General features: G+C 51.1%; 1 protein-coding gene across 1 annotated transcript in view; it reads left to right on the plus strand.

Annotated features, from left to right (window-relative positions):
• Positions 1 to 18485, plus strand: part of EXOC6B (exocyst complex component 6B) — a 277974-nt gene extending 259489 nt beyond the window's left edge. Inside the window, exons 23-24 of the mRNA XM_041464605.1 lie at positions 8299 to 8411; positions 14726 to 18485. Coding sequence (XP_041320539.1) covers positions 8299 to 8411; positions 14726 to 14852 — 240 coding nt within the window. The 3' untranslated portion in view covers positions 14853 to 18485. The remainder of the gene's footprint in view (positions 1 to 8298; positions 8412 to 14725) is intronic.
• Positions 18486 to 18911: the final 426 nt, after the last annotated feature.

Raw genomic sequence — 18911 nt, forward strand, 5'->3', positions numbered from 1 at the left:
AACATAGCACTACAGGTACTTGTGCTCACGAGACTGGGCAAGGCGCTAGCCCATCCTGGGCCAAAGAAAAAGCGTGAAATAAATCAGAAATAACGACATCAATTTGGGATAAAATAATTAAAAGATCAAGTGTATTAACATTATATCAATATTATCGACACCCTGAGCGCTTTCCAAACATCACATCCCGAATTTCTCCCCTGCGGTGCCGGATGCTGATCCCGGAGGGTTTATCCCGCCCCATCCTTGCTGGGTGCAGCCCCACCAGAACCCGATCCGGGGGATGCTGCTACAGGAGCCATCTTTGCCTGGGGAATGAATCCCCCTTTGTGGCGGCTCAATGGAAAAGCCAAGTGTTATTCAATAGTGGAATTCCCTGCGGAACGCTCTTCCGAGGCTCTTTCATTCCTCCTGGCTCCCGCCCAGTATTGTCCCCGTGTGCCATCGGAGGGTCCGGAGGGTGGGAATCCTCCCGGCACCGGGCCCTGCCTTCCCTGCAAACTCCTGAACCTGCCTGGAGAATGGGATGAGTCCAAGGGGTTATTTTTAGGAGTGCAAATTGGCCACTAAATCCAGAAGCTCCGCTTGCTTTTGTTCCCGTGGCCGTTCACAAAATCCCCCTGTCCGGGTGTTGTCGCTGGGAACGACTCGATCCCGAAGCGTTGAAATCCCAGGGGTTTTGCACCAAATCACTTTCAGGCCTTGAGTGTTTTTATTTTCCAAGGGCTGTGCCATGGGTGAGAGAAACTCGGGATTTCCCTAGAATTTAGCGGAGCTTTCCCTGCGGGCAAGGATCCAGTGGGTGACTAAAGCCAGGCCTTGAGCGCAGCTTGGGGGGACTTTCCAGGGCTGTCACCCCTGTCACACGTGGTGCTGATCCTCAGCGTCCCCTCTGGACAGCCCTTTCCAGGAAGGAATCTTCCCAATATCCAACCTGAGGCCGTTCCATCTCCTCCTGTCCCTGTTCCCTGGGATAAGATCCCAAATCCCCCCCTGGCTGTCCCCTTCTGTCAGGGAGTTGTCACAAGGTCCTCCCTGATCCCTCCAGGCTGAGCCCCTTTCCCAGCTCCCTCAGCCACTCCTGGTGCTCAGAAACACAAATTTTCTGAGGTAAAATCCTGCAAAGTTTTTAACAAGACCCTTGGAAAAAATTCCTTTGGGAAGAGGAGAACAGTCAACCGCTTGTAATTCCAGCGTGGCTTCAAAGCAGGTGGAAAGCCAGAGGTGGAAAGCCAGAGGTTTTCCTCCTAATAAACGATGAATGTTTGCAGCTGGAAAACCAGGAGATCTCTCTGTGCAAAAAAAGCTTTGTGGAGCCCTTTCCCTGGAAATCTGGGCTATCAGGAATACAAGAACCTATAAACAGGCAATAATGTGAAGCTGAAAATAATGCAGACTGGACAGGTTTGGGTTTTGTTGGTCTCAAACCTCTCTCGGTTACAAACTGTCCTGGCTGCCATAAATCCTTCCAGATTCCTCTCCTGTTTTGTTGGGGTTTTTCTTCCAGGAACTGTTTGACTTTTGCAGACAGAAAGAGAAAAAAAAAATTAAATTGCTGCTTTTAACTTGGAAGATCAACCCATTTAAATGTGAGGTCAGGAGCTTGGTTCTCTTTTCTCCAGGAGGACATCCCTGGGTGGGGCATCCCAGGAGACCTGGAGGGGTCACTTGTGGTTGTTGTGTCTCACAGAGAGGTCCAAGCAGGACTCTTGGATCTGTAGTAATTCCCAGAAATCCAGGTAATTAGGGGACCACCTAAATTAAGATTTTCCTTCCCTGTGCTCCATGTGTTGATCCCTTTCCTTGTCCATCACCAATTTCTTGTGGGTGCTCTCCAACCCCTCACGCCAAGGACACCCAATTCCCAGAGCAAATCCTCCTTTCCAGTGAAGCCAGTGAAAGATCCACTCCTGTTTTCACTTAGGCCGCGATTTCCCCCTCCGTGCCTTTCACAAATTCAACAACAAACATCATGTTCCAATTCCCGGTGCCTTTTCTTTTTGGGAACTTTATTGTCCAAACCCCACGTCTTCCCAGGGGTTGGAATATTTCTTTCTCTTTCAGTATTCCTTTCCCACGATGCGTAATTGCAACCTCCCCAAAGTAAATTATTTGGACTGTGCTTGTCCGTGGCTGCTGCTGCTGGACGCTCCTTGGGTTTTTTGTAATCCGTGACAATTCCCTGCTGGATGGTGGAAGGGGCTGCTCCACCAGTGGTGGGATGGGTTATGGATGTGGACAAACTGGGAATTGCCACCGGTTTTCCATAGGTGTGTGTTTTTCATGGAAGTCCCCAGCAGGACTGGGTGTCACCACTGTTTTGTGATCCCACTGGGGCGTCTTGTCCCGTCCTCCAGGTGGGGACAAGGGTGGCCTCTCGTTGTCCCCTTTCCTGAGGAGCTGTGCTGTTCAGTCAGGGAAAGGAGCTTTTTAGAGGAAATCCCTCCCGAGGTTTAGAAGTTCAAGGTGTGATCTCGTACAAATCAAAGCTTTGTTTGTGGAAGGTGTTGGGTCAGAGGTTGTTCATGCCAGGTACAAAAACCCTGGGAAGAGGAATATCAGACTGTGGTTGTGAGGATAAGGAGGGATAACAGAGCTTATGAGAGTTGTTTTCACCTTGGATCTGAAAATATTTCCTCCTTCTTCCATGGAAAACCAGAGTGGGCACTCAGGGACGTGACCCAGCTCATGGACGCGGGTTCAGAGCAGGAATGCTGCTTCCAGCTGGGAAAACACCAAACCTGACTGAATTCATGCTTTTCCATGCCCTGGCGACATAAAACTCATCACAAAACTTGGCCATAACCACGTGGCATCGCTGTCACTCCCTGGGGATCTGAGTGTCCCCAAAATCCCACCGTGATGAAGACCTCACCACACCTCGACCCAGCTGGGTGTGCTTGCAGAAACAAGGACCGAATTCCCTAATTTAGGCTTTTGTTGAAGGAAAGGTTTAGTTCTTTATGGAATGTTTCCCATCAACCCTGGCACCATCTCATCTGCTGGGATGGTGCCGGCAGAGGAAAGTCCTCTCCAATCCATCATGGTGGAATCCAAATCCATCCAATCCCACCAAATCCATCTCGGTGCTCCGCCTTGTCCCTGGGAGGAAATCTGGTGGTGGACCAGAGGGAAGTTTTTTCTAGGATGGAATCACACAACCACCCTGGTTAGGAGGGACTTTGAGGGCTCATCTGGTCCAACCTGGTGTGGGGACGGAATGGATGGAAGGAGCCCTGCCCCATCCATCCCAAAAACCTCCAGCAGTGGGATCAACACCACATCCAGGGGAAGTTGTCCCAGTGGAAAATGGGTCTCACTCCAAGGAATTTCTTTCTTGTGTGGAGATCAAACCTTTCCTGTGGCACCTTGGAGCCTCTTCTCCTTGTCTTCTTCACGGGGTTCCTTGTGAAGAGAGATCTTCCTCCTCCTCCTCCTCCTCCTGCAGCCACCCCTAAAGGACTGGAAAACCACAGTGAGGGGATGGCTCTTGTGCAACCAAATCCTGTCCCTTTTCCTGGGGAAACTGGTGCATTCCCATGGGAATTTCCCGCAGGTCAGGAGCTTTTGGTGCAATTCCCTGTTGGAGGATGCTGGGCCAGATGGGGCAGACATGGACCCATCCTTGGGAGTGTCCAAGGCCAGGTTGGACACTGGGACTTGGAGCCACCTGGAATCGTGGGAGGTGTCCCTGCCCATGGGGTTGGATCTGGGTGGGCTTTGAGGTCCCTTCCCACCCAAACCATTCCATGATTCCATGACTGTGGCACGGGGCGCGAGCGTGCGAACGCCGGTGGTGGCTTAGATCTGGTTCCAGGAGCTCTGGCAGGGCTTGCAAACCGTGTTTGGAGTCAGTTTGGATTCACATTCCAGTGCTCCTGGCTTGGCTGGGAGGATTCCATCCAGATTCCACGCTGTCGTCAGACAGAACAAACTGTCCCTGCTCTCCTTCCCATCTGGAGGGGGACGCGGAGCCCAACCACGGCCTGGTCTCCTCCTGCAGGGACCTTCCAGCCATCCTCGACCTCTGCTTGAGGTGAAGGGCGTGAAAACTTGTCTGCTTGGATAAAAAGGAGGTTTTTTGAAGAGTTTGAGGTGGTGACGTTGCAAGGGGGAGAGAAAAGGAAGTGGTTTTGAGGTAGAACTGGTGGTTGGATTTGATGATGTGAAAGGTCTTTTCCAGTTTAAATGATTCCGTGATTCCATGAAATGGGGGGGAAAGTTCTTCCTAGGGGAACCAGGGACAGGGCTGGGAACCGGTTCCCAGTTTAATTATTTCATTCCAACATTTCCTCCTCTTGAATTCTACACTTCAATTTGGATGCAAGCTCATGTATGTGTATAAAACCAATTTTAGAGCTTTTTAATACCTTTTTTTCTGGCATTTTTTTCAAACCATCCTCTACTTCTCCGTTTTTATAAAGCTGTACCTGCACCTCTCCCTGCTCCTCCTCAAGGTGTTCTTGGAACCCTGGGAAGCTGCAAGTCCCCAGCCCCGAGCACATCTGCAGCTTCCTGATCTTATCCCACTCCCACATCACCGTGGTGAAAGCTCCTTTTAATTTTTTCCTCCTCTTTTTTTCCCCTTTCCCTCCTCTCCTTTTCCTTCCCCCCCCCATGCCCCAGTGGATGTGCTGTCGAGTTTGATTTATGGCCTTGAAAGGGAGACTCCAGTTTAAAGAATTAATGGTATTTGCATATTTGATTTGGAAACTCCCCCGGCAGACCCGCGGCAGCCCCGCGCCGCCGGCTCTTTTTTCCTTTTCCCTTTTTTTCCTTTCCCCTCGGCCCGTTCAGATTTAGCAGCAGAGGTGAAAAGTTGAAGCAGTAAAACCAATAAAACCACATTTATGTGACAGATAAATCGTCTGGAGGCAGCTCTCCCTGAGCCTTCGGGCTTCCTCCTGCAGGACCTCTCCCCTCCGGAGCGCGACCCGCAGCTGGGCCGGGAGCGCCGGCAGCCAGGGCCAAAGGTGCTGGCCCCGGCCGTCCGCGGACCTGCCGAGCCAAAAAAGATGGATGTGGGCAAAGAGTTGGAAAATACACAGCCCATCCGTCACTGTCGGGAGCCACCTGGGGGTGGTCTGGCTCTGCGAGAGCTCCGGGAAGGTCCAGGCTGAGGTGGGAGCGCTGGGAGTCACGGAATCAATATGGTTGGAAAAGCGCTCGAGATCGAGTCCAGCCTTTCCTCAGCACTGCCAAGGCCACCGCTGATCTACATCCCCAAGTGTCACGTCCTTCAAATCCTTCCAGGGACAGGGCCTCCATCAGGTTGGAGAGCCCTTTCCATGGGGAAATTCCTGCTGATGCCCACCCTGAGGCCGTTCCCTCTGCTCCTGTCCCTGTTCCCTGGAGCAGAGCCCGACCCCCCGGCTGTCCCCTCCTGGCAGGAGCTGTGCAGAGCCACAAGGTCCCCCTGAGCCTCCTGTGCTCCAGGCTGAGCCCCTGCCCAGCTCCTCAGGAATTCTCCAGCCCCTTCCCAGCTCCATTCCCTGCCCTGGCCATGCTCCAGCCCCTCAGGGTCTCTCTTGTTGGGAGAGGCCCAAATCTGCCCCAGGATCTGAGGCTGTGCAGTGCCAGCACAGGGACAGGCACGGCCCTGGTCCTGCTGCCACCCCAGTGCTGGCACAGCCCCGGTGCCCTTGGCCTCCTCGGCCACCTGGGCACACCTGGGCTCGTGTGGAGCTGCTGCCGATGGCTCCAGGTCACTGGATTTTCTCTGCCAGTGGGAGCCATTCCCTGTGTGCTGTCCCTGCAGGCCTTGTCCCCAGTCCCTCTGCAGCTCTCCTGGAGCCCCTCCAGGCCCTGCCAGGGGCTCTGAGCTCTGCCTGGAGCCTTCCCTTCTCCAGGGAACATTCCCAGCTCTCCAGCCTGGCTCCAGAGCAGAGGGGCTCCAGCCCTGCAGCAGATCCCTCTGAGCTCCTGCACTGCTCCCAAGCCTCTGCCAGAACAACTCCCAACATTTTAATTCCATCTTCTCCAAACCCTTCCTAATCCTCCCTTTTTTTTATTTCCTTTCCTCCTTCATCCCTTTCCTCCTGGCTCTTTATTCCCCCTCCACACAAACGGCTACCTGGCCCCTGGATGCTCCGGCCACGCACTTTCCATGGCAAGAACTCGTTCAGGCTTTGTTTGGGATTTGCCCGAGGCACGTTCAGCCTCCCGGGGGCCACCAGCAAGAGGTCTTTGCCGCGTTGTGGGGGTTCCCTTTGAGCCTGTACAACCAAGCGACTCCTCCCAGCAGCCGCCAAACCCCGCGGAAGCGTTTTGGCCCCGGCGCTCGGCCTGAAAAGCGCCTGTGAAATCATATTTAAGGTTGTCTCTCTCGAAGGTGCCCCCTTGGAAAAACCTCCTGCCAATGATGTTCAGCTCGGGTTTGTAGTTCAACACAAAGGCCCCGCCGGACAAAGCCGAGCGGGACCCGGGCTGGAAAAGCCCTCTTAGGTCCCGGCTAATCCATCCCCCCCGCCAGCCCGGGGGATTGTTCCCGACAGCTTGTTTTCCTTGCCCTGACCTACATAGTCAAAAAGAATCTTGTTGCACATTTTTGTTTTGTATCTGGAGGTCTCGGAGGAGCTAAATCCCCTTCTTGGCGGGGCAGGATGCGTTGTTAAACAGCGCCGGGGCCTCCAGGAAAACCATGGCGACGCGGGGACAATGAGGCCTCTATGGGCCCCGCTTGGCCGCGGGACGGGCCCGGCCTCTCCCGGCTCCGGTGGTGGGCACCGGGACGCGCCGAGCGGGCGATGAAGACGTCCACGCGCTTGGCAGCCTGTCCCCAAATAGAGTGGTCACAGCGGCGCTCCAAGACGGGATCTTTGGGAGGGGGGAACGGCAGGAGCTCTTAATTAACCTGCTGCGGATGGGGCAGAGGTGAAGGCGGCATCCCGGGAATCCTGGGCCGTGCCCCTGTGGGTGGGTGGAGAAGACAAGTCCTCGTCGAGGTGAGGAGATCCTCATGTGGGGAGGGCAGGGGAGAGCCTGGTTTTTAAGGAAAACAAGGATGGGAATGGTGTGGGAAGAGGGCATTTAGGGAACTTGGATTGTGTCGTCATGGGTGAATGGAGAAGCCAAGTCCTCGTCAAGGTGAGGAGATCCTCATGTGGGGAGGGCAGGGGAGAGCCTGGTTTTTAAGGAAAACAAGGATGGGAATGGTGTGGGAAGTGGGCATTGGACTGTGCCTTCATGGGTAAGTGGAGAAGCCAAGTCTTCATTGAGGGGAGGAGATCTTCATTGGAGGAGGGCATGGCAGCTCCTGGTTTTTTAAGGAAAATAAGGATAGGAGCAGTGTGGGAAGAGGACATTTAGGGAACTTGGGCATTTAGGGGACATCTCTAACCCATGGGTCAGGGATGGATGTGGAAATGCTGGGGGATGGTTGGATTTGGTGACCTTGGAGGGCTCTTCCAGCCAGAATAATTCTGTGGCGCACAGTGAATCCGTGCCCTCGTGGGTGGGTGGAGAAGCCAAGTCCTCACTGAGGTGAGGCGATCCTCATGTGAGGAGGGCATGGCAGCTCCTGGTTTTTTAAGGAAAATAAGGATAGGGACGGTGTGGGAAGAGGGCATTTGGGCAACCTGGGCTGTCGTTTGCCCATCCCTCACCTGGCTGGGGGGAGCGGGGTCATTTGTGGGCACGAAGGGCTGCGGGTGGGAATTTTGGCGCTCTGGAGCAGGGGCCGTCACGGATGGCCGAGTTAATCCCTTTTCCTTCCCCCGCTGCCAAGGCCTGGTGGTTTCTCTTACCAACGTCTGGAAAGCACCTGGGACTCCCAGCTCCGGGAGCTGCACTCACCCAGAATAACCCCCCGAGCTCCTCTGGGCTTTGGAGGCACTTCCAGAGCACTTGGAGGGGGTTGGGATGGGCCCAGGGTGGTGAGAAATCCATGAGGAATGGTTGGAACGACACTGGGGGTTGTTTGGGGGCAGAAGAAGTTTGTGGTGATTTTGACCCCAAAAGTTTCCTCCTGCCATAGCTGAGAGTGTCAGGGCACTGGGGTTGTTTGTCACCCACGTCCTCGAGGTGTCTCAGACCTCAAATCCCCAAAATTAGGGATCACAGAGCAGCAATGCTCTAATACAGCCCTGCATTAATCAATGTAAAGTATTCATAAGTTAATAATGAAGTGCAATCAAGTTGATGATGAAACCTAAACAAAATAATATGAAACAAATTAATAAAACCTGCATTCATTTTTTTTATGGACAACTCCACCTGCCCAGGACCTCCGCCAGCTTCCAGGGAAACACCTGCTGCCTTTTCCAGCTTTTTCAAACCCCGTTTGTTTTTCCTTTCCAGCTCCTGGATCTGTTCATCCAGTGGGATTGGTCGACGTATTTGGCCGACTACGGACAGCCCACGTGCAAGTACCTTCGTGTGAACCCCACCACAGCCCTCATCCTGCTGGAAAAGTGAGTGTGGCCCCCAAATCCCGGGACAATTTCCACCCCCATCGTGCTTTAGCAGCTCCTTCCATTGCTGTGAGCAAAGATCTCGGCCCTGGGTGGACAGAGGGAGCTCACACGGAAAAATCCCATTTTATCTCGTCAACCCAAATCCCACATTTCAAAATCCAACAGCTTGGCTGCGGGTCCTTCTTTTTATTGGCTCTTAAGCAGAGTTTTCCTTGTCCTACCAGAAAATTTCGCTGTAAAGATGAACCTCCAGCTCCAAAATCCTTTCAAATGTGCTGGGCTGCAGGCAGGAGTGGCTATCCCGAATTTTTCAGTGTTTGGGCAATGCCACGAACAATTTTGGTCATGAAATGGTTGGGCCACTTTGTTGTAGGTTCCCTTCCACCTGAGAATATTCTATTTTATTCCATTCTTTTTCTGTATTTCTATTTCTTTTTATTTCTACATTTCTATTTCTATATTTTGAATTTTATTTATGTAGTTCTGTTTATATTTATTTCTATATTTCTATTTCTATTTACTTCTATATTTATTTCTATTTCTGATTTTTATTTTTAATTAGGCTTAAATTTCTGTAGTTCTGTATTTATATTTCTGTGTATTTCTTTTAAAATGTATTTATATTTCTATATTTTTACTACATTTCTATAGTTCTGTTTATTTCTATATTTACTTCTATTTCTGTATTTTTATTTCTACATTTCTGTTTTTTTTATTTCTATTCCTGTATTTTTATTTCTATGTTTCTATTTCTATGTTTCTATGTCTATATTTTTATTTGCCTTTATTTCTATAGTTCTATTTTTTCTGGTTTTATTTCTATTTCTGTAATTTTTATTCCTACATCTCTGTATTTCTTTATATTTCTATTTCTATATTTCTATTTCTATCCTTTTATGTATTTTTATTTCTATATTTCTATTTCTTTCTATTTTTCTTTCTATTTCTAGATTTTATTTCTATTATATTTCTATTTCAAGATTTTATTTTCTATTTGTTTCCATTTCTGTTTTTTTATCTCTATTTCTGTATTTCCATATTTCTATATTTCTATATTTCTGTATTTCTATATTTCTGTATTTATTTCTATATTTCTGTATTTTTATATTTCTATATTTCTATATGTCTATATTTCTGTATTTATTTCTATATTTCTATATGTCTATATTCTATAATTCTGTATTTATTTATATATTTATATATTTTTATATTTCTATATATCTATATGTCTATATTTCTGTATTTATTTCTATATTTCTATATTTTTATATGTCTATATTTCTATATTTATTTCTATATTTCAATATTTCCATATATCTATATTTCTATATTCCTATTTATTTCTATTTCCACATTTTTATCTCCACTTCTACTTCCATTTTTTTCCCCGTTCCTATCCCTCTCTACATCTTTATTTCCATTTCTTTCCCTTCTCGGGGGCTCCCTCAATCCATCCTTTGAGGCCCGCCGTTCACATGCTCCTCACGGCTCCATCCCAAGCCCTGGAGCGGTGCCGGGAACAGCGCCCGGGGCTCCGGGGTGGCTCCCGGGGGGCTCTGCCAGTCCTGCGGGCCGGCAGCGAGCCGGGAACGCCGCGGGATTTGCCGCAGGCCCCAGGAAAAGCGGGATTTGCTCTGCCTGTCACCCCTGCCCGTGGTGGGTCTCCCAGATGATCTCCGCTGGTCCAGCTCCAAGCTGGCTTGGGAAGGATCCACTCTGCTCCCGCTCCCGGCAGACCTCCCAGCTCGTTTTGCAGCTGGTGGGACGGAGAATGAGCCAAAAAGTGGGAATTTAGCGTTTTTCCGAGCGGCTCCTGGCACGGGCGCTGCAGTGCTGGGTCCTGCATGGAGGAGAGGGCAGGAGGGGATCCTCGTGGAATCATGGAATGGTTTGGGTGGGAAAGGGACCTTAAAGCCCATCCAGTTCTGTGGGCAGGACATCTCCCACTGTCCCAGGCTGCTCCAAGCCCTGCCCAGCCTGGCCTTGGACACTTCCAGGGATGCAGGGGCCTGGAATGTTCTTCTGGAAGTGTGGCCCCAACCCCAAACTCGTCGCCTCCTCCTCGAGGAGAAAGGGAGACCCCAAATCGCCTCAAACTGCTCCCCATGCTGCGATTCCCTGGTTAATCCAAACCCAGCTGCACCCATGGAAGCACCCAAGGCCGGGTTGGATGGGCTTGGAGCACCCTGGGACAGTGGTGGCACGGGGGTGGCACTAGATGGGCTTTAAAGATCCCTTCCAGCCCAAATTATTCTCGGGGTCTCTGGTTCTGTGAGCGACCTTGGGGTGTTTGTGAAATTTGGAGTTCCCTGTCTGTCATCATGGTCCAGCTCCTCTCCACCAGAGGAGAAGGACGGATGTCACAGCACCTCAGGACACCCCGAGGGCACCAGTGAGGACACGGGGGCTAAACTGGCTTTAAAAGGACTTTCACACCTCATGGTGGTGTTTTTGTACTGGTGTTTTATGGGTTGTGCTATCCCCGGGTTATTCGGGAATGGGTGTGGAAATGCTGGGGATGGTTGGATTTGGGGACCTTGGAGGGCTCTTCTAGCCAGGATGATTCTGTGATACACAGCGAATTCGTGACCCAGCGTCCAGGATGGGAAAGTGAGAGCTTTATTCAGAGCTAACAGCAAACTGCTAAAATAAAGGGACACCCAAAATCTGGGAGTTTGGCCATGCAGTATTTGGGAGAGCCAGGGAATTGAGGCAGGCAGTGAGCTGGGATCGTGGCAGAGGCTGGGAAGGTGGTGGGACAGCAGGAGAGCAGCTCCACGCTCAGTGGTGTTAAAATGTCACCAAACCCCAGCCTGGCTCATTTCATAGTGTCATAAAATCATGGAATGATTTGGGTCCTCTGTGGGTTTGTTGTGGGATCAGGGCTCCAGCTGCAATCCCTTTCCATCCTGATATGAGGTTTATCCAGCTCCTTCCCAGTCATCCCAACGAACCCCAAGGTTTTCTCCCTGAGGGGTCTCTGTCCATCCCCCACGAGCTCTCCTTGCTCCAGGCACATCCGCTGCCTCCCATCCCGCCGGGAATTCCGGGGGGGAATTCTGAGCGGGGGCCGGCTCAGCCTGTAACCTGTTCTCCTGGTTATCTCTGTCCCTTATCACCCCGGTGCGTCTCTCTCTCCCAGGATATCCCGGGTGTAAGTATGCGCTCGCTCGGGCTTTCACCCTCACCTGGCAGGGCCCCGATTGTCCGCTCTCAATGGAGCCCGAAACGCTGGAATTGCAAAGTGCCTCTGGAGCGGGGCCCTGCGCAACCCGATCCTCCCAAATGCACTAATTAGAGCTAAAAGAGGAGCTTTTACCCCGCTGCTTTCTTCCCCTCCCGGATTAATTGAGACAAAGCTCGGCTCTCTCCGAGGTGGTGTTTGTTGACAGGGGTGGGGACAGCGCCGAGCTCGCCTTTCCCTTCCTTTCACTCCTAATCCTGGGACCGGCTTCCAAAGCCGCGGTTATCCCGAGGCTCTGCTCGGAGAAATAAAACCGGGGAGCTGCACAGCCCGTCCCAAATCCTGCAGGATTTTCTGTCCTGTAGGTAGCTTAATTAATTCGTAATATTTAATGTCTCAGTGCTTGTATCTTCACGTGGTGTCTGGAGGTCCCAGCAGCTCCCAGATGCTCCCAGACTTTTCCAGATCCACCTCTGTGGGTTTTGTTAATGGCTCTCCAAGCTATCCCAAAGCTCTGCGTAGGAAAAAAACCCCATGGATCTGCTCAGCCCAACCCAAATCCTGCAGGATTTTCTGTCCTGTAGGCACAGAATTCTGTGTCCTGCATCCTAATTAATTAATAATGGCTAATAACTCAGTGCTTGCACCTTCACGTGGTGTCTGGAAATTCCAGCAGCTCCCAGGCTTCACCAGATCCACCTCTGTGGGTTTGTTAATGGTGCTCCCAGTCATCCCAAAGCTCTTCTCAGGGAAAAAAACCCTCATGGATCTGCGCAGCCCATCCTGAATCCTGTAGGATTTTGTGTCCTGTAAGCAACTTAATTAATTAATAATGGTTAATGGCTCAGTGCTTGCACCTTCACATGGTGTCTGGAGGTCCCAGCAGCTCCCAGATGCTCCCAGACTTTTCCAGATCCACCTCTGTGGGTTTGTTGTGGGATCAGGGCTCCAGCTGCAATCCCTTTCCATCCTGATCTGAGGTTTATCCATCCAGCTCCTTCCCAGTCATCCCAACGCACCCCAAGGTTTTCTCACATGGAATGTGCTCTGCTTCCAGAACATTCCCTGGACCTGAGCAGGTCCCACAGGGTGGGAGATGGCCCCAGAGGTGCGGGATGGAAAAGCTCCAAATTCCCAGTATGTGGAAGGGCTGGGAAGAGCTTTCCAAAGGTACAGATCAACTTCCAGCACCTCTGATGTCCCTCTGGAACCCAGGAGAGCTCCCAGCCTTCCTGGGGAAGGGCTTGGAGATCTCCTGGAGCTCTTTGGAGCTCCAGGGAAGGATAATTATCCCCAAATCCACGATAGCAGGACCTGGGCCACTCCAAACTCTGCTCCCTGCTGGCACAATCACTCCCTGGTTCTCCTGGAGGAGCAGCTGCCAACCTGCTCCGGCTGAAAAACAGGGAAAAACAAACAAATCCCAATTTTTGATGACTGGAAGTGCTCCAAGCTCTCCTGTTCCTGTTGGGAGAGCAGCTCCGTCTCTGGTAACCCCAGTAAATTTTCCTTTGGGATAAAGTTGTTATCCTGGATTCCACTTCCAAGCCTGGTGTTTTTAGGAAACATTTCAGATTCCCTGTGGCTCTTTCTAGGAGACTGAAGCCTGGAAAACCTTGGATGTTTGTTTGTGTTCCCGAAGTTTGGAGAGGTTGGGGTTGTGCTCAGTTGACTCCAGACCCTCGGGATGATCCAGTGCCAGCTTCCCAGGGATCATCAGCGCCGTGTCCCTGTCACTTCAACACTTCCTTTAGGTCCCCGCAGCCAAAAACTGGGATTATGGGATGCATCCAAAGCCCTCAGCCTCTGCCAGATCTGATTTACCCAGAAAATCTTTTACAAATTGGGATAATTTGGAAGAGCCAAGCCCCAGCAGGTTGGATTTTGGGAGGTTGTGCCTTCAGGAGCTGCTGGAAGGTCGATCCTGGTGGGATTTTTTTCCCTTCCCAGCACCCTTGGGAAGTGTCCCAAGCCCTTTTTCCCTCCAAAATATGGATCTGGGAATGCAGGAGTGCACGACACCCCCCCCAGCTTTGCATGTGGGGTCCCATCCCACCTCCTGCTCTGCTGGGCTCTGGATTTATGGAGACCTCCTGGAGAAGCTGTGCTCCTTCCAAACAGCTGGATTCCTTCCTGGAATGGGAATTATTCCATGTTATATTTAATATAAATTATGTACATTTATATAATTCATATTTTTTTTATTCATTGGGAAAAAATGGGATAGTGGACCCCCCCATGGAAGGGGGTTGGAAACAGATGGGATTTAAGGTCCCTTCCAACCCAAACATTCCATGATTCCCTGGAATATTTTATCAAATTTAAACTCACAACTCCAGACCTTCCCAGCCTCCCCTGAAGCTGCATCTCATGCATGCAGGTTTTAGGTAAAAAACCTTAATTCTGTGGATTTCGTGCTGATTTTCAAATTTCCTCCTCAAATTCCATCACCACCACAGAAGGTGACATGGGGATGGAAAAATCCCTGTCTGGAAGAGGGATCCAAATGCAGGATTTAGGATTTCCTGCATTTGGGAATTAGGGAGATACCTCAAAGTGGCGTTGATTTGGATTAGAGTGGTTTAAAGTAAAAATACCTGAAAATTTCCAAAAAAATTTGGTGTGGAGCCTGGAGATTCCATGTGCTCCTCTCAGACCACTGGATATTCCCAATCCCTGTTCCATAACCTGTTTGTGCTCCAAGCAGGATGCGGGACACCAGCAGGAAAAACAACATTTTCACCCAGTTCCAGAAAAAAGAGTGGGAACAGGGGAGACCCCAAAGTGGTGTTGGTTGGGATCAGAAGGATTTGAAGCCTGAAAAATGCCCCAAAGTTTGGCGTAGAGCCTGGAAATTCCATGTACTGCTCTCAGACCACTAAACATTCCCAATCCCTGTTCCATAACCTGTTTGTGCTCCATGCAGGATGCGGGACACCAGCAGGAAAAACAATGTTTTTGCCCAATTCCAGAAAAAAGAGTGGGAATTGGGGAGACCCCAAAGTGGCATTGATTGGCATGAAAAATGCCCCAAAAATTGGAGTAGAGGCTTGAAATTCCATGCCCTCCTCTCAGACCGCTGGACATTCCCAATCCCTGTTCCATGACCTGTTTGTGCTCCATGCAGGATGCGAGACACCAGCAGGAAAAACAACGTTTTCGCCCAATTCCGGAAAAACGAGCGGGACAAGCAGAAGTTGATCGACACCGTGGCCAAGCAGCTGCGCGGCCTCATCAACAGCCACCACTCCTGAGGGGCTCGGGATCTCCTTCCCGCAGCCTGGACTTCGGGAATCTCGTTGGGAGAGAAGATTTGTATTTTTTTATTCGCCTGGAAAGTCTCCGCAGAGCCTCCCCCCGACGGCAAAACGCTCCCGGTGGAACAATCCTGGGAAAAGACGTGGTGGCAGGAGTCTCCTGGATAAACTCCTATTTTCAGGGGTTTAGGAAGTGATGGGAATTCTTGGAGCCTGGGAGAAGTTCACACCTGGACTGGGTTTTGGTTTTTTTTTTTGTCAAAGCCAAATTGAAGGGATCATCCTGCCTTCCTTTTGTTAATTTATTCCCTTGGAAAACTGAGAAATGTGGGAAGAGCCGTGGGTTCTCTGGGCAGAGGGAAGAGGGTCACCCTGAGTGTGCCCTGTGGTTTGGATTTAGGTAGGAAAAAGGGATTTCCCAGGGTTTTTTTCTCCTCTTTTCCCCCTCCATGGGCTGATTCCACGTTAGTCTGCAAATCCCTGGAATCGCGACCCTTTCCCACGTGTCCGTAACCATCCCTGAGCTCCACTCCGGGACCTGCCAGGGGCTGTGGGATCACAGAGAAGGGTTTGGAGCAGCCTCCTTGATCGGATTTGGGAAGGGACAGCTGGAGGATAATCTGGGAATGTGTCCTGTGGCAGCACTCCGGGGCTGGGATGCTGCTGGACACATCCATGGATGGGGAACGGGAAGGGATGGATGCTCCACAGGGATGGTGGGAAGGCACACTGGGAACTCCCGGTGTCCAGGAGGGGTTTTTCCCTCTCTTTTCCCTGCTGGTGTCCCATCCTCCCTCTCTTCCTGATGGCTCCATGGGGAAAACGTCCCTCAGCCACCCTGGTTGGAGCTGGATCAGTGGGAATCTCCTGGACACATCCATGGATGGGGAGCAGGAAGGGATGGATGCTCCACAGGGATAGAAGGAAGGCACACTGGGATGTCCAAGGAGGGACAGATTCCCAGAGAGGGAAGGATTTTCCCTCTCTTTTCCATGCTGGTGTCCCATCCTCCCTCTCCTCCTGATGGCTCCATGGGGAAAACTGCCCCGGGAAGTTTTGCAGCTGGACCAGTGGGAATCTCCTGGAGCAGTGGGAGATTCCCCATGGAGCAGCGCGGCTCCAAAGTGCCTGTGGATAAAATTCCCCCTGTCCTGAAGGTCCCCAGAAATCCTCTGCTCAAACCAGGCGGCCACCAACAGGATTTAATCCCAGGATTCCACTTCCAGAGGGGGATTTTCGCCCTTCCCATCTTGTCACCCTTTTGCCTCTAATTCCTCACGTTATCCAGCCACATTCCCAAACCCTCAAAGGGAATTCCGATCTCCCTGGTGGTTGTTGCAGCCCTGAACTGCTGCTCCCGTGCCCATTCCCAACCCTCTGGATGCACCAATCCAGAGGTTTTACCTTCCTGCCTTGCTCCTCAGCAATATTCCGGGGTTGGTTTTCATTAGGAGAAGGTTCCTTTGGCTCAATCCCAAAATTAAACGGGAACACTGTCAGGAATGACCTCCTGGAGCTCTTGGGCTGTCCCAGCCATCTCCAGCTACGGGGACCAAGGGATTGTTTTCATTAATAAGAGGGAAAATTTGTAATTCCTTGGATTTGGAGAGGGATGGGGGGTTCCTTGTGGACTCCTCCCAGAGGGATATGGAAGAGGAATGACGGGAAAAGCAGCAGGTGAAGGAAAGTTGGAGTCAGCGTGGCCAGAAAGGGATCAGCTTTGGAGCCAGAGGGACAAGGGATGGGAATTCTGTGAGGGGGATGGAGAGGGAGCAGAAACCCTGGGACAAAGGGAAGGGATTTTGTGCTGCCATCCTGAAATTCCATTTTCCCTTCCTATATTGCACTCCACGAGGTATTCCCACAAAAAATCCCCAGCACAGCCGAGGCAAGGTCTCGTTTCAGATGCTCCAGGCAGCTCCCACCCTTCCCAAATCCCATTTTGGGGAGCTGGGCTCCCCTTCCCATCTCCCTGAGCTGTAATTCCAGGAGCAGCCGCCTGGGATGGGTTTCCTCGCTCCTTCAGGTTCTTTTTGGAAAAACCAGGATTGGGATCCCCCAAACCGGCTCCTGGCACTCGGGATTTGCCGCTGGGAAAGTCAAATCCGGCCAAGGGAGAGATTCTGGGAGTTCCTGATCTCGGGAGGTCAAGAGCCGGAACCGCAAGTCAGAGCCCGGGATGAAAAATGGGATTTTGGGACTCTGGTCCCAATTAACTTTTTGTTCCAAAAGATGTTCCATCACTTCCAAACAAAATTAATCTTTTAAACAGATTGCCCAAAAAAAAAAAAAAAAGAGCCCTGGAAGACATCCCAAATCCCCTCTCAGTCCCTTCCTAATGATGGGTGTCCTCCGACACGGATGGAATTGCTTAGGAGGGAAAAGTCGCTGCAGGGAATTTAAAAGGGGGGTGGGAAACGGGGGCAGGAGCCAAATCCGAGATTTCCAGCTTCCCAGAAAAAAATAGTGCTGCTCCTACACCTCGCTCCACATCCACTGAACATTCCTTAGTGGATTTTGTTTTTTAAGAAAATTGGATTATCCCGTAATTTTTCCCAGCTCCAGCAAAAAATATTTCAGCAGCAGTGGGGAAAAAATTATATTAAAACTCAAATTTGGCTTCCCAAGAAGCTTCTTTCCTTCTTAAGTTGTCAGGCATTCCAGGAGTTGGGAGTAATCCCATTAAAGGTGTCCAAAGTGGGAATTTGCAGCCCAACCCACCCATGGGATGTTCTCCTTGAGCCACCAGCACCTGGGAGGTGGGAAAGGAGGGGTTTTCCTGGGATTTTTGGGTATTCCTGGGGCTGGAGTTCGAGCCAGATGCTCCCAGTGATTTTTGCACTTTGTTCCAGATCCAATCCCAGCTCCCGCTCGGATGGGGACGGGAGGAGTTGGGATGATGCTGTTTTGGGGTTGTTTTCTCCCGGATTGGCTGCTTTGGGAAAGGTGGAATTTCGGACAGGAGCTGTGGGCAGGGTCGTGGTGGCCCCAGATTCCTTGGAAGTGAGGCTGGGATGGAGCTGGGGTGGCTCCGGGGGCATTGCTGCTGCCACATCCCTTGTGCCGAAGTTTTGGGATCAAATTCCAACCCGAATCCAAATCCCAGGCAGAGATTCCTCACCCTTGGGTGGCTGCTGCCTCCGCTGGGCTTTTCCCGTTAGTTCTGGGTTGGGTTTGGTGCTTTTTGGGGCCCTGGAGGAGTTTGGAGCATCCAAACACTCTCCCATGCTCCGGCTGGATTCGTGTCCCACCCCTGGGTGCCGTAGGATTTTTGGGATCTCTATCCCATTTTTCCTACAGCTCCACGGGGCTGGAGACCCCTCGCATCCCCCCGGGATGATTCCATGTTTATCCCACTGCTGGCAGTGTTCCAAGAGAACACAAATCCCATAAATCCCATCCCAGTGACTCTGGGATGATCCCAGCTCTGCTGTCCACTGGGAACGCCGTGGATCGGCAGGAAGCAACCCAAAACCACCAGGATTGGCTGGGATTCACCCCAAAAATTCCAGGATGGAGTGGGGGAGCTCAGGGGGGGCTTGCTTCACCCCAAAGCTGCTGCTCCAGCCCCTCTCTTGCCCCCAGGGCTGGATTTGGGAAGCTTTTCCCAGAGCTGGGATCCATCCCCATCTGCAGCTTCCCAAAAATTCCATGGGCTGCTCTGGAATGCTGTCCTATCCAAGCTGCTCCCTGCCTTGGCTCATCCCTCAGATTCTGTTTTGCCAGGAAAACCACCCACACTCCCATCCCATCCCATCCCATCCCATCCCTCCCTGCCCGCCGGCTGCCAGGGTTGCCTTTTCCCGTTGATTTTGGGGTGGAAGGACCTGATTTTGGGAACCAAGGTGGTGAAAACAGCTTTTTTTGCACAAGTCGTTGCACAATAAGGGGAAAATTTAGCAAATTAGTTTTAACTTTAAAGGGAATTTTGTTGTTGGTTTGTTTGTTTTTTTTTTTCCTTAAAACTCGCTAGCAGAGCTACTGAATCCAAGAGGAAAAAGTGCTGGAATGGTTGGAGAAAGGACTGCATGGTTTACAGGTTCAATTCTGTTAGAA

This window comes from Pyrgilauda ruficollis, unplaced genomic scaffold (assembly GCF_017590135.1).
Source record: "Pyrgilauda ruficollis isolate IOZ18807 unplaced genomic scaffold, ASM1759013v1 scaffold181, whole genome shotgun sequence".
In the NCBI taxonomy this organism is placed as follows: domain Eukaryota; kingdom Metazoa; phylum Chordata; class Aves; order Passeriformes; family Passeridae; genus Pyrgilauda; species Pyrgilauda ruficollis.